A 14,839-nucleotide genomic window follows, 5' to 3' on the forward strand; every position below is an offset into this window, starting at 1 on the left:
TTGTATGGTAAAATGTCTATTGCCAACTCGTTAATTATTCCTCAATTTATTTATTTGTTTTTGTCATTACCAGCTCCATCACAAAACTTTAAGATTTATGAGCGGAGGGTCTTCGATTTTGTCTGGAACGGCAAACCAGAAAAGATTAAAAGAAAGGTTTTGTACAAAGAGTATGAATATGGGGGCCTGAAACTTCTCAACCTTGAAGCTATGTGTCTGTCTTTAAAAGCATCAATTGTTCCAAAGATGTATTTAAACATTGAATGGTACACAAATGTCCTGTTGGACAAAAAACATGTACTATATCAAAAGAAATTGTATCCTTTTTTACAAGTGATCCCCTCCCAGAGAGTCTGCTGGGAAACATAAAGGAAACAATCCACTCATAGTGGTGTTTTCAATTTTATGTGCCAGAAAAAAGAGACGATATTTTGCAGCAGTTAATATGGATGAACTCTAATATTGTAATAGATGGAAAGCCTTTCTTTTGGAAAAATATGTTTGAAAGAGGAATCATTTTTGTCAATGATATTATCAATGAGAATGGTAAAATTATGAAGTATGATGAATTTAGAGCTATGTATGGTGATGCTTGCTCAAGCTTTTCATTTTATCAACTAACTGGAGTAATTGTAAAAAGATGGAAACAAATAATTAATTATGGAACTACTAAATTATTAGTTTGTAAACCTCTAATAAGAAATTCTAGTTGGCAAAAAGGAACTAAAATAAATAGAAAAATATATAATTTTTATTTAATAAAGAAATCTTTGAAGGCTGCCTCGTACAACACAAATGTAAAATGGGAGGACTTTTTTGACTGCCCGTTGCCATGGGATGCCATATTCAAACTAATCTATAAAACCACTATCGATGTGCAAAATCGTTATTTTCAAATTAAAATTATTTATAACTTTTTACCCACAGGGAAAATGTTAAAATTATGGAATATGACAGAGTCAGATGATTGCCGATTTTGTTGTCAGGAGCCTGAATCCACCCTGCATTTGTTTTGGTATTGTCATATTGTGTCTTTGTTTTGGGTGGAAGTTGAAAAAATGTGTTTAAGGATTGGTTTGTTTATGAAGCTTAATGTGGTTTCTGTTATTTTAGGAGAGTTCATTGACAATCATGATTTAGTCAATTTAATTATAGTACTCGGTAAAATGTTTATTTTTAAGGCCAAAAACAGATATTCACTTAGTATTACTTTCTTTAAAACATTTATTCAGTATTTTCTAACTTTAGAAAGTTACATGGTTGAAAACGATGATGATGCCAAAAAACATTAAAAAAAAGATGACAAGTCCTCAAAGGCTTATTTTGAAAGTATAATTATGTTTATAGATTATATGATATCTGTTGTTGTGTTTCCTAATTTTAGTGACCTGGACATAATCTGGACTGTACATAAATGCTTATTTTGAAAATGTAATTTTGTTTATAAATGATATGCAATCTGTTGTGTTCCCTAATTTTTTTCTGTGTACATGAATGAAGGTGTGTGTTGCTGAGTCCGACTTGGACATTATCTGGACTTGGCCTGGTTTAAAAAACCCTTTAAACAAATCTAATTTCATTGACAACCTGGTCTGTTGAAGATAAGGCCCTTTTTTAAAAAATAAAATAAAATAAGATAAATAAATAAAAAACATTTTCTTGGATAAAAAAGAAAGTAAAACAATATAAAAATAATTACATAAAAAATAGTAATTAATGAAAATTTTAGTGGACTATACAATCATGTGTGCTTCAGGGACTGTGTCCCTTGCAGATGTGTTGTCTATGTTGTGGGAACCAGAATATTGGTAGCAGAAAGAAATAACCCCTTTTGTGTGAGTGGCTGTGGATGAGTGTGCATGGGGGAGGTTGTTTGGGTTGATGCACTGATTGAAAGTGTATCTTGTGTTTTTTCTCTGTAGATTTAATTAAAAAAAAAAAAAAAAAAAAAATTTTTAAATTTTTTTTTTAGAACAGGCCCGCGGGCGACTCATCTGGTCCTCACGGGCGACCTGGTGCCCGCGGGCACCGCGTTGGTGACCCCTGGTGTAGCGACTATGTATTCTTCTGCTGTGCGCACGTAACTTACAAGTTCTCTTTTTCTTTTTGTACAGTAGGTAAAAATGTATAGGGAGTGCAAAAATAACCATGAAATGTGACAAAACGCCTTAATGTGAAACATACCATCGTAAAACCACTTGTAGTGCATTCTCTGACTTGATTCCTTTCTGAGGGCATTTTCTTTTCTCTTTCAATGCAGGAGCATGTGAATGAGAGGGAGTTAATGGAGAGTTCGTTGAAGCAAATGGACGAGAACGTAAGCGCTGTGCAGGCGGCTGCAGTACCAGGATTAGCCAAGTGGGGGCAGGATATGGTGGCAGATTTGCGAAGTCGATTTGACGTGCTTTTGAAACAGGTAAATATTTTTATCATGCGCTTCAATTGGCATCATCACGTTTCTTAATAGCACATCAGAAATAACATGGATGCTTGGAACACACACTTCATTCCAGGACGCTGTTATTTTATGGAATTTGAAATACAGCAGTACCTCAATTTATGTGTACCTTAACTCACTGGTAATGCTTATCCTTTAAATTGTGACCTTAATTGGAGTTACTAAGATTTCCATCGCCGGTTGAATAAATAGTTGCAACAGTGTTTGAGCAATAAAGAGTAAATATATTGTTAAACGTTGAGGTCCTGCTCTGTTTACACAAGAAACAGAAGTTTTGATTAGACATTTGACGCCCAGAGATCGACACAATCCTGCCCTTCAATCATCAGAACTGAGAAAGTTTGTGAAAAAGAGACAAAACGAACGACCAAACCATTAAAAATATGTACTACCTGTTAGCAGCCTACCTGGCGAATCAGCCCGACTGCAGCGTCAGTCTGCATCACACAAGCCGCATCCATCCTCCACGGCATGCAGCCAAAAACATTTATCCATTAAAATATTAAGAAGCTGCAGATGCTGTGTTTGCCGTGTTTTCATTTAGGATCAAACAAAGTGGACGGTTTAGCATTACATTTGGTACACATGTATATCGCTTGGTCTCAGGTTCGTCACTCAAGAAGATCCGTGTAGAACATAAACAGTGATTTCCTAGTTCCTATTGTTACACAACAGAAAAGCAGCCCTTAGGAGTTGCCAAAGTCTTCTCTGTAAAGTAAATGCTGAACAATATCAAATAATCTCATAAAACTGCTGTAGCTGTTTGCAGTGTATGCTATTCTTATGTTTTTTAAACAGCATTTCCAATTTAAATGTTTGGTTTTCTTTTTAAAGGCGTTTTACATGTTGAAATTGTGGCGTTGCGTGAGGGCCAAACACGGATTAAATTGATTTCAATTAATTTTAATGGACTTGACTGATTTAAGATATGAGTGTTTTTTGGTCGTGGTTGTGAGTTGATGTACCACTGTAATGGAAATATAATGATTACTTTCCAGGGGTCTGACTTTAACTATTAGACTACAACCCCTGGCAAAAATTAGGGAATCACTAGTCTTGGAGGATGTTCATTCAGTTGTTTGATTTTGTAGAAAAAAAGCAAATAACAGACATGACACAAAACTACAGTCATTTCAACAAGCTGATTTCTGTCTTTAAGAAACACTAACATCGATTTAAGAAAATAATTTGTGTTGGTGACAGTTTCAGTTTAAGATCAAGCAGAGTGACAAAATAAGTGAAACGTGTTTTAAAGCCAGTTAGTGCCACAGTGGAGCTAACTGGCTGTTTCCAAGACATATTGCTTTAAGTTTCTGTCTGGATGCTTTGATATGTTCCTTGGTCTACCAGTATTCTTGCCTTTTACAACTTTCCCATGTTGTTTGTACTCGGTCCAGATTTTGTCACATAGTGTGACAATCAACATCTTTTGCAACATTGTGTGATGATTTACCTTCTTGAAATTTTTTTATAATTATCTCTTGGGTTTCAATTTGCATCTCTCGTGTTGGATTAATGATTTATGACAATTCACCTGGTGCAACAGCTCTCCAAAGTGGAAACACTCCTATTTAACTGCTGACTAATGAACAGATGTAATCTAATATAGGTGGTAGCTTTGGAAATAAACATTTACAGGGTGATCCCATATTTTTTTGATTTTTTTACCTCGGAATCGAGTGCTTAATTTTTCATGTCAGTGTATATTCTTGATCTATTTTACTGTTTCATAAAACCAGAAAGCTGCCATTTAAAATGTGTATAGTTTTGTGTCATGTCTATTTTATGCTTTTTTTTTCTACAAAATTGAACAACTGAATGAACATCCTGCAAGTCTGGTGATTGCATCATTTTTTTCCTTGGGTTGTAGAAGTAACCATTAATATATGTTTGCAAAGTAGGATTTAGACATCAATAGCTAGTTGCATGGTTAGGCTGTTGTTTATGAAGGAATAACTCCTGTGCCCAGCTGCTGAGCCTCCAGAAGCGTTTGTCAGAGAGTCAAGAGAAGCAGGTGAACCTAAAGAAAGACTTGGCAGAGATGCAGGAATGGATGGCTCAAGTGGACGAGGAGTTTCTGATGAGAGACTTTGAGTACAAGAGCCCAGAGGAGCTTGAGTCAGCGCTGGAAGAAATGAAGGTGGAGATATTGTTAGCACCTTTTTAACCTCAATAAAGACATCTAATCCTGGTCTGGTTCCCTTTCAGAGGGGTCAAGAGGATGTGCTACAGAAAGAAGTGAAAGTAAAGATACTGAAGGACAGCATCAATATGTTGGTGTCCAAAACGCCACCATCCGATGGAGGCAGCGGGCTGACGGCACAACTTGAGGGCGTTTTGGCTAACTACCACAAGCTTTGTGACCGCTTTAAGAGCAAATGTCACACCCTGGAGGTAATAACTGTGTGTTGTATAGGTCAACATATGAGTTACAGTACTTTAGCCGCTGTTCTTTGCTTCAGTAGTCTTTAAATGTGTTGTGTGTGTTTTTCAGGAGATTTGGTCCTGTTGGATGGAGCTTCTCCAGTACTTGGACATGGAACAGAGTTGGCTCAACACTTTAGAGGAGAAGGTCAAAGCTATTGAGAATCTACCAGAAAGCACAGAGGCTGTTAATGAAGCTCTGGAGGTACAAACATACTTTGTACACAATATATATTTTTTACTACTACTAATACTAATAATAAATATTCTAATACCATTACTACTACTACTACCACTAAAACTGCTAATACTACTACTACTAACACTGTTAATAATATGACTACTACTACTACTAATAATAATCCTACTACTACTGATATTATAATAATAATAATGGTGGTGATGATAATAGTAATGATAATAATGATTATAATAATAATGATGATTAAAAAGTAAAATAATACATTATAGATTAATGACTTATTTAATTTAAATGGTAAAGGACCTCATAAAATTATTAGCAATATGATTGTTGCATACAATGAATAATAATAATTTACTATTTAAAATTAACCTTAGCTTAGTATAGCTTCAATTAAATTGAAAATGATCCTGTCATTATGAAGATATTAATGATCAATTATTGATTACTAAATAGTAAACTATGTATTTATTATTATTAACAATATGATTAAGTAGTACTAATAATAATGAATAATTAACTATTTAAAATTCCGGTTAAATTAGCTATAATTAAATAAATAAGTTATATTATTATGAATAAATAAATGATCTATTATTGGTTATTAAATAGTAAATTATTTAATTATTATTATTATTAACAATATTATTTGCGCTTAGTATTATTAATAATTATATTAGCATAGCTTCAATTAAATAAAATAAGTTGTATTATTATTGATAAATTAATGATCTATTATTTAATATTAAATAATAAATTATATATTATAATTAGTAATAATAGAAACCAGTGTTGTTAAAAATATTAATAATAATAAGTAATTTATATAATAACTATATTATATAACTGTGATATTATATAACAACACTAATGGTAAATATAATTATACATAATTTACTATTGAAAAATCAATGATAGATCATAAATGTATCCATAATATTATTATAACTTAAATAAAGCTATGCCAATTTCATTGGAATTTTCAAAATAGAAGAATTATAGAAAATAGAGTACATGGGTAAGAAAATAGTAATGGTTAACTAAAATGTTAACTTAAAAGTGTGGCCTCTGATTTTCAAATACAGTTGGATATATTCTTACCTTTGCTTGGTCCAACATAGACAGTACGGTATTTAACCTCTCATAGCACACTATATGGACGGAGCTATTAAGACATACTCTTTAGTCTTTCCACTTACATGAAGAGCAAATAGAAGATACACAGTTTCAAGTTGATAGCACACAATTGGTCAATGAAAATTCAGGACTACCCCAAGTACTTTTGTCCTCATGGTCTACTTATATTGCTTCCAGACGGCTTGTCTAGCTGGTTGCTATATCTGTACCCTGCCTACAGCATCACTGTCAGAGCCATTTAAAATCACACTCCTGCTGCTTTTGGAATGCTGCATTGTTATAAAAGATTGCAAAGACCCTTTAAGACTCTATTTGCCTCTTCTTTTTCTTCCTCACTGCTTCTTGCTCTCAGCCCCCTCTGTCCATTCTGGGTATCACTTTCTTTCTGTCCATGACCTCCGGCATGGAAAAGCCTAGTGAATGACCTCACATAAATGATGATGCCTTCACTCATCCAGCTCACTTCTCTCCAATCTCTTCCTGCGTTATCGTGTTTCTCTCTCACACATCCATTTGTATTCAGGGTTATATTGTTTTGTTATAGTGTAAGTCTCCCTTACTGACTGCTTGTCCAATCACTTGCCAGTCTCTGGAGAGCGCGCTCCGCCACCCGGGGGAGAACAGGACACAAATCAGAGAGCTGGGTCAGACGCTGATAGACGGCGGTATCCTCGACGAGCTCATTAGCGAAAAACTCGAGGCCTTCAATTCCCGCTACGATCAACTCAACAAACAGGTGAGGACTTTGGAGTAAAGATACCAATATTTCAGACCTTACAAAGATTCTAATGCTCCATTTTGAGCATTAGAATCATTTAAGAGTATATTTTACTGACAGCTATTTCTTATTGTTTGCAACAGAATTGTCCAGTCGGCAGGATTATTCCTATTAATTGCAATTATTTAATTTGAAGTTGTTTCTATTACCGTATTTTCCAGACCATAGGGCGCACCGGATTATGAGGCGCACTGCCGATTAATGGTCTAATTTCTATCCTTTTTCTTACATAAGGCATACTGGATTATAGGGCGCATTAAAGGAGTCATATTATAATATTTTTTTTCTAAATTGAATTGTGGTCTAGATAACATGTAATGGTGGTTCTTTGGTCAAAATGTTGCATAGATTATGTTTTACAGATCATCTTCAAGCCACTTTCTGACAGTCGCTTTAGGATACACCGTTTTGTGGGTGGTCTTATTTACGTGGCTCACCTTCGGCAGCGTCTTTTCCCCGTCATCTTTGTTGTCGCGTGCAAGGACGGGAGTCGAAAAGGTGTCAAAAGATGGAACTAACTGTTTTAATGACATTCAGACTTTACTTAAATCAATAACGGAGCAGCATCTCCTCATCCTGGAAACAACAACAAGGTCGGAAATGTGTCCCGTGAAAAACCGTCCAACCGGAACTCTCTAATAACTAAAGTTCCTTGGGTGAATTATGTAAACTCACTACATGTATGTTTTAGCGCTTTCATGGCGAGTTTACTGACAGATATAAGTAAGAAATTTACACTACTTTATATTAGAAATGGCAACAGCGGAGGATGAATGTCCCGTAAGAAGAAGATAGAGAAAAAGAAGAAGTTTATCGACTCCGGTGTCGGCATGGACTACAAAGGCGGACTCGCGCAATTTTTCAGGATTTATGCAGATCCCAAATACAGATCAGCAGGTACCAGAAGGTAAAACAAGTTGCTTTTTCATAATATTGCGAAACAAAACGCCAGATAATGTCTTACCTTATACACACACCATAATAATATTCATATGTTTAATGCGCCGACAATCCATCAAGCGGTGCGGCTTCATAGCTTACCAAAGTCGTACTAAAACATTTTTAATAGATTTTTGAGCACCGTGTGTTATGTTCTATATTTTCAATGGAACATATAAAATGTGGGTGTTGTTTACTTGAGTCATATTGCCATCATAGTGCAGTCTACACATATCTCTCATGTTTGACTGCCATCTACTGGTCACACTTATCATTACACCATGTACCAAATAAAATTGCTTCGAGGTGGGTTAAGCAAAACCAGAATTATTCTGTACATTAGGCGCACCGGGTAATAAGGCGCACTGTCGAGTTTTGAGGGAAAAAAAGGATTTTAAGTGCGGCTTATAGTCCGGAAAATACGGTACTTGCATGGAGTCACAATTTGGCTGTGAATTCTCCATCTGCAGGCTGTGAAGAAGCAGATGGGCCTGGAGCAGCAGCAGCAGACGTTAAAGGAGAACGACCAAGCTCTTCAAGCCCTCCAAGAGTCTCTCTGTCAGCTGGACCACACACTTACCTCCTACCTGACTGACCGCCTCGACGCCTTCCAACTTCCACAGGAGGCACAGGTGATGCTGAAACACAACTGTCATGCCCCGTGCCGCTACAGACGAGACGTGTGTTCAATTTACCGTGCTTCAGACTATAGGGGCGGAAATCGCCACCCACGAAGTCACGGTGGAGGAGATGCGGCGGGGGAACGTTGCCAACTTGCCTCCGCCAGCAGCTGATGGCAAGGCTGCCAAAGGAGGCACCATGCTGGAGCAGCTTCAGGTAACACTGACCCCCTCTGGAGACTACTAGGAACTGGAGAATGTGATCGCTCCTCTTTTCACAACTTTTTCACAGATGCACCCCTCTATAATAAGCGTAGCCTTATGAAGGGTTCGTAAGTTGTTTAGAAGTAGATTCATTATTATATTAATAATCACTTTGTAAATGCATAAAAGCTGTAATTATAGCCTAAACGGCACAAAAGAGAAGACCTTAATTCAAAGAAAAACTTTATTTCCAAAATGTGAAAACTATATATGTGTGAATGCTTTGGAGCATTCACACATATGGTTTTCTACACCAAAATTCATCAATTTATTATTCAACAACTTCTTCTTCTTCTCCAGATTTTGCCACGCTCTACCTTCCACGTTTTTCATCCGATTCAAACCGTTCCAACTTCAAACTGTTCAGCCTATATGGGAATCTTTCCCTTAACAAATTCCAAAAATTCACAGTTTTCCCAGAATTACAGGTTTTCCGGGACATTTTTCCCCATTCAAAATTAATTGTCCATTTTTCAAACTTCCATTATTTCCAAATTTTTCAGTCCACCTTCAACACATTCCACCATTCGGGAAATTCAAACTATAATTTTTCCAAGTTCAAAAAGATTCCAAGATTTTCCAGAATTCCTGTTTTTCCATAGCCCTATTTCCATCCTTTTTCTGGCGACTACTCCTCCCACATTTTTCAGCCCACTTCAACCGTTCAACCGTCAAAACATTCCTCTTAATTAGGACAAAAAACAAAATTGTTTTTTGAGCTGGAAAAATTCCCGTTTTTTTCGAAATTCCAGGAATTCCGTAATACCATTTCATAATTCAACATGTTACTACTTCAACATTTCTCGACCGATTTGAAAAATTTCAACACCAACTATTTCAACTCATTCAGACCATTCAAGTTTTTCCCCATGTAAAAAAAAATTCCCGCTTTTCCCGAAATTTACAAATTTTTTGGAAATTCCCATTTAAATCAATGGGACATCCTTCAAAGTTCCACAATTCCCACATTTTTCATCTGATTCAAACTGTTCCAACTTCAAAATATTCAGCCTGTTCAGGAATTGTGTGCTCTACTTCAACAATTCTAAAAAATTCCAGGAATTCCGGTCAACTTCGGCAGTGGAGCATTCACACGCAATTCCTTCAGGAATTGCCTCATTTAGTATATTATATTATATTAATAAAGTTTATTACATTTTTTAAATTCTATTTTATTTGTTTTATTATTTTTAAATGTTTTAACTTTAACAATGATTTGTAGCGCATGAGAAAGTGGAAAATAACCTTTTTGACCACTTCATTATTTATTAACAAGTATATTGCACAACAGAACCAATGTTGCATCAGCGGTAAGGAGCTAATTGCTTTGTAAGCATTAACATGAATAAGGAAACCAATATTTTAAACCACATGCAGAGGTAAATAAAGCTGCTGCTTTATTGTTACCACTCATGTCACTTCAAAAGGCAGCTACTGCCATATTGTAGTGTAAAAAAACACACCAGGAGGTTGCCTACAGCCACAGCAGATAAAGCCAATGCTAGTAAGAGATTTGCTTTTTATAGACCATGCACCCAGTAAATATAAGAAAATTGTGTTGATTGAATAGAAACTTTGGTTGCATTTACAGTGTATATGAAAGTGGCATTGTTGTGAAAGTGTTCTTACATATGTTTATTGTTTTTAATTGTTGTTTGTGTCCTCGGCTGCAGAGAAAACTGAGGGAGATTTCCACCAAGTACCAGCTTTTCCAGAAGCCTGCTAACTTTGAGCAGCGCATGCTGGACTGTAAGAGGATTCTAGATGGCGCAAAGGCGGAGCTGAGCATTCTGGATGTCAGGAATTTAGAGCCGCAGACAATCCAGGCCCACCTGAATGGCTGCATGGTGAGACTGAAATAATATTAATTCATAGAGAAGTGAGTTGATAGAGACTGATTTTTTTTACATTTCTTCTTTAATTTGCAGAAACTCTACAAGTTGCTAAGTGAGGTGAAGCTAGAGGTGGAGACGGTAATAAAAACAGGTCGTCAGATCGTGCAGAAACAGCAGACGGAGAACCCCAAGGCCATGGACGAACAGCTGACAGCTCTCAAACTACTTTACAATGACCTGGGGGCTCAGGTAACTAAATGTCCACTGTTCTACGGCATGTTCTACAACAATGCTAAAAGCGGTCAAGCGTGAGGCCATGTAATGACACAGCATTTCTTCTTTAGGTTACAGAGGGCAAGCAGGACCTGGAGAAAACCATGTCGTTGTCTCAGAAGTTCTGCAAAGAGAGCGCCGCCCTACAGGAGTGGCTGACTACTAGCGAGGCTCAGCTCCAACAGAAGAACAGCAGTGGAGACATGCCAGCAGATATTGATGCAGAGGTCGGCTGGGCTAATGTGAGTTCTCTCGTGCATTGCTTTCCACTCACATCTTGTTTACATGTATTTCTGCTGTTGGCCAGCAGAGTGCACAATAAGATATTACAATATTGCTGACAATTACTCGCCCTTCCTTCTAGATCAAACAGAGATGTCTTTCTATTAATGAGGTTATTTAACTAAATTAACTCTGTCTGCAGTTCTTCAATGTACATATAGTTGAGGTAGTAAAGTATGTCATGCTCTGGTGCCACCAGGGCCTTTTAAAGGAGTCGGAGCGTCGTCAGCAGGATCTGTCCAGCCTGATGGAGACCAGTGCTGGCCTGCAGACTCTAGTGGAGGGCAGCGAGGTGCAGCTGGAGGAAAAAGTCTCTGGCCTCAATGAGTCATTGGGCCAAGTGCACACATTGATCGAAGACTGGCTCAGTGCTGTGCTGGTGGGTGCAGGCAATAAATATGAGCACTGACTATTGTAGAGGTGGATAGGTTGGAATGCTGAATTGTTTTTTCTTTTCTTTTGGGCACAGAGTCACCAGAACGAGGTTGAAATATTTGACGAGAACCTGGCTCATATCAGCACTTGGCTCTACCAGACTCAGATCCACTTGGATGAGGCAGAGCGAGTTGAGCCACCAGAGCGGGAAAAAGTGGTCAAGGTAATCTATCATATCTATTTAAAGTATAGATAAATACAGGTCATCCAACACTCATACTATTTACAGCAGGGGTATCCACTCTTTGACTTGTGGGCCCCATCAAGCTAAAAAAAATTGGTCGAGGGCCCAAAGCAGACTGCATGTAGTAACTGTGTGTGTGTGTGTGTGTGTGTGTGTGTGTGTGTATGTGTGTGTGTACATATATATATATATATATATATATATATATATATATATATATATATATATATATATATATATATATATATATATATATATATATATATATATATATATATATATATACTGTGTATATATACTGTGTATATATACATATATTCATATATATATCTATATATATATATGTGTATATATTTATATATACATATATTTATATATATGTATATATATATATATATTTATATATATGTGTGTGTATTTATATATATTATATATATATATATATATATATATATATATATATATATATATATATATATATATATATATATATATATATATATATATATATATGTGTATGTATATATAATAGCCTATGTATATATATATATATATATATATATATATATATATATATATATATATATATATATACATAGGCTATTATATATACATACACATATATATATATATATATATATATATATATATATATTAGGGATGTCCGATAATGGCTTTTTGCCGATATCCGATATTCCGATATTGTCCAACTCTTTAATTACCGATACCGATATCAACCGATACCGATATCAACCGATACATGCAGTCGTGGAATTAACACATTATTATGCCTAATTTGGACAACCATGTATGGTGAAGATAAGGTACTTTTTAAAAAAAATAATAAAATAAGATAACTAAATTAAAAACATTTTCTTGAATAAAAAAGAAAGTAAAACAATATAAAAACAGTTACATAGAAACTAGTAATTAATGAAAATGAGTAAAATTAACTGTTAAAGGTTAGTACTATTAGTGGACCAGCAGCACGCACAATCATGTGTGCTTACAGACTGTATTCCTTGCAGACTGTATTGATATATATTGATATATAATGTAGGAACCAGAATATTGATAACAGAAAGAAATGGGAGGAGGGAGGTTTTTTGGGTTGGTGCACTAATTGTAAGTGTATCTTGTGTTTTTTATGTTGATTTAATAAAAAAATATAAAAAAACAAAAAAAAACGATACAGATAATAAAAAAACCGATACCGATAATTTACGATATTACATTTTAACGCATTTATCGGCCGATAATATATCGGCAGGCCGATATTATCGGACATCCCTAATATATATATATTTTTGTATTTATATTTATTTATATATATATATATATATATATATATATATATATATATATATATATATATATATATATATATATATATATATATATATATGTATAGCCTATACATATATATGTATATATATATATATAGCCTATACATATATATGTGTATATATATATATACACAGTATATATATATATAAAATAGCCTATACGTATATATATATATATATATATATATATATATATATATATTTATATATATATATATATATATATATATATATATATATATATATATATATATATATATATATATATATATATATATAATATTATATAATATTATATAATACAAATATAATTAATAATGAATATAGTTGTATATTAAGAGTATGTGAAAGTTCGACTCCTACTTCCTTTCTTCCGTGACGACCTCCTTAAAGTTTTGTAATCAATCAGAAATATCAAGCAGCTAAAATGCGCCAAACATGGATAAGTGTGGAGAATGTTTTGCATTTTTCTTATCATGCTTTGTAATGATTTTAAATGGGTGAAATTAAAACGTTTTATGGTGCATGGACAGTTTATAATATCCACAAAGTTCAGTGAGCAGGTTGTGTTATGTGTGACCTTGTGCGTCGACATTTTGTATTGGTTGGATTATTTTTTTTCACCATGACTAAGGAAGTTTGTCTGCATTGGGTAATATAGGTAAATGCTGCGCACAGTTCTACTCAGAGCATAATAAAAGGTAATTGATCTAAATTACCCACACTGGCCACTTGAGAGCGACAAAAATGAATGCAGTCTTTCTGCACATATTCCATATTAATCTTGTGACATTACGTGGGCCAAATTGAAGACGTTGGCAGGCTGCTTTTGGGCCGCTGGCCGTAGTTTGGACACCTCTGATTTAGCTGCTTTAGACCTGGGCTCACTATTTGGCAAGCAGGCATCAGTTTTCATGTTTACCTTGAAGGACTCATAGCCATGTATCTTAAAATGGCTAACAAACTGATTATTAACAATGCATAAGTCATGTTTAAAGATATCCAAGTAAGATGATCCTTTATTCTGTTTTTATTGTTTTAATAATAATTATGATTATCAATTGTTTTATAAGACGCCTTTCTAGTCACTCAAGGACACGTACGAAAAATGGGCAACAATAAAACCATTAGATAAGAAACAAGAAACAATAGATAGCTAAAATTAAAGTGAATAAGCAGTCTGGAGTAAGTGGGTTTTGAGTTTTGATGTGAAGACGAAAAATTACTGTTTTATTGAAAAAAAATATGTAAACGTGTTTGGATCTTTTTTTTTTAAGTACATTTTTAATAGTGTAGAACAGAAACATATGCGTCTGGCCGTGAGAAAGGGATTGGAACCGCACAGTAAGTGCTTTGCGCACACAAGTAAAGCTACCAAGCGCTAGCAAACAGAGCCAGCAACGCGCCCTCTGTATGTCCAATTAGAAGCAGGCTATATTGTCAATCATGGACGCCAAGACACATCACACATAAGCACTCCAGTCACACTGGTTTGCTTCTACAGCAGCAAGATGCCACAGTAGCACCCCCAAGATAAGACAATACAGCTGAATTATTGATACACTTAAAAGCTAATGCAGAATACCCCACAAAGCTTCTTAAAAACAGACATATTTAATTATGATTACATTATTTTAACTTTTATAATTTTTCATTTGAGTT

At 34.9% G+C, this 14,839-nt stretch overlaps 1 protein-coding gene across 4 annotated transcripts in view; it reads left to right on the forward strand.

Annotated features, from left to right (window-relative positions):
* The window catches only part of utrn (utrophin), a 393,845-nt gene that overhangs the window by 122,590 nt on the left and 256,416 nt on the right, over window positions 1–14,839 (forward strand). For all 4 annotated transcript variants that reach the window (XM_062044584.1, XM_062044587.1, XM_062044585.1 and 1 more), the window contains 12 exons: window positions 2,261–2,416; window positions 4,428–4,598; window positions 4,667–4,852; window positions 4,953–5,087; window positions 6,808–6,957; window positions 8,409–8,570; window positions 8,644–8,775; window positions 10,496–10,669; window positions 10,751–10,906; window positions 11,002–11,172; window positions 11,412–11,591; window positions 11,682–11,810. In XM_062044584.1, the coding sequence (XP_061900568.1) occupies window positions 2,261–2,416; window positions 4,428–4,598; window positions 4,667–4,852; window positions 4,953–5,087; window positions 6,808–6,957; window positions 8,409–8,570; window positions 8,644–8,775; window positions 10,496–10,669; window positions 10,751–10,906; window positions 11,002–11,172; window positions 11,412–11,591; window positions 11,682–11,810 (1,902 nt within the window). The remainder of the gene's footprint in view (window positions 1–2,260; window positions 2,417–4,427; window positions 4,599–4,666; window positions 4,853–4,952; window positions 5,088–6,807; window positions 6,958–8,408; window positions 8,571–8,643; window positions 8,776–10,495; window positions 10,670–10,750; window positions 10,907–11,001; window positions 11,173–11,411; window positions 11,592–11,681; window positions 11,811–14,839) is intronic.

The sequence above is a fragment of the Entelurus aequoreus genome, linkage group LG04, assembly GCF_033978785.1.
Source record: "Entelurus aequoreus isolate RoL-2023_Sb linkage group LG04, RoL_Eaeq_v1.1, whole genome shotgun sequence".
Lineage (NCBI taxonomy): Eukaryota > Metazoa > Chordata > Actinopteri > Syngnathiformes > Syngnathidae > Entelurus > Entelurus aequoreus.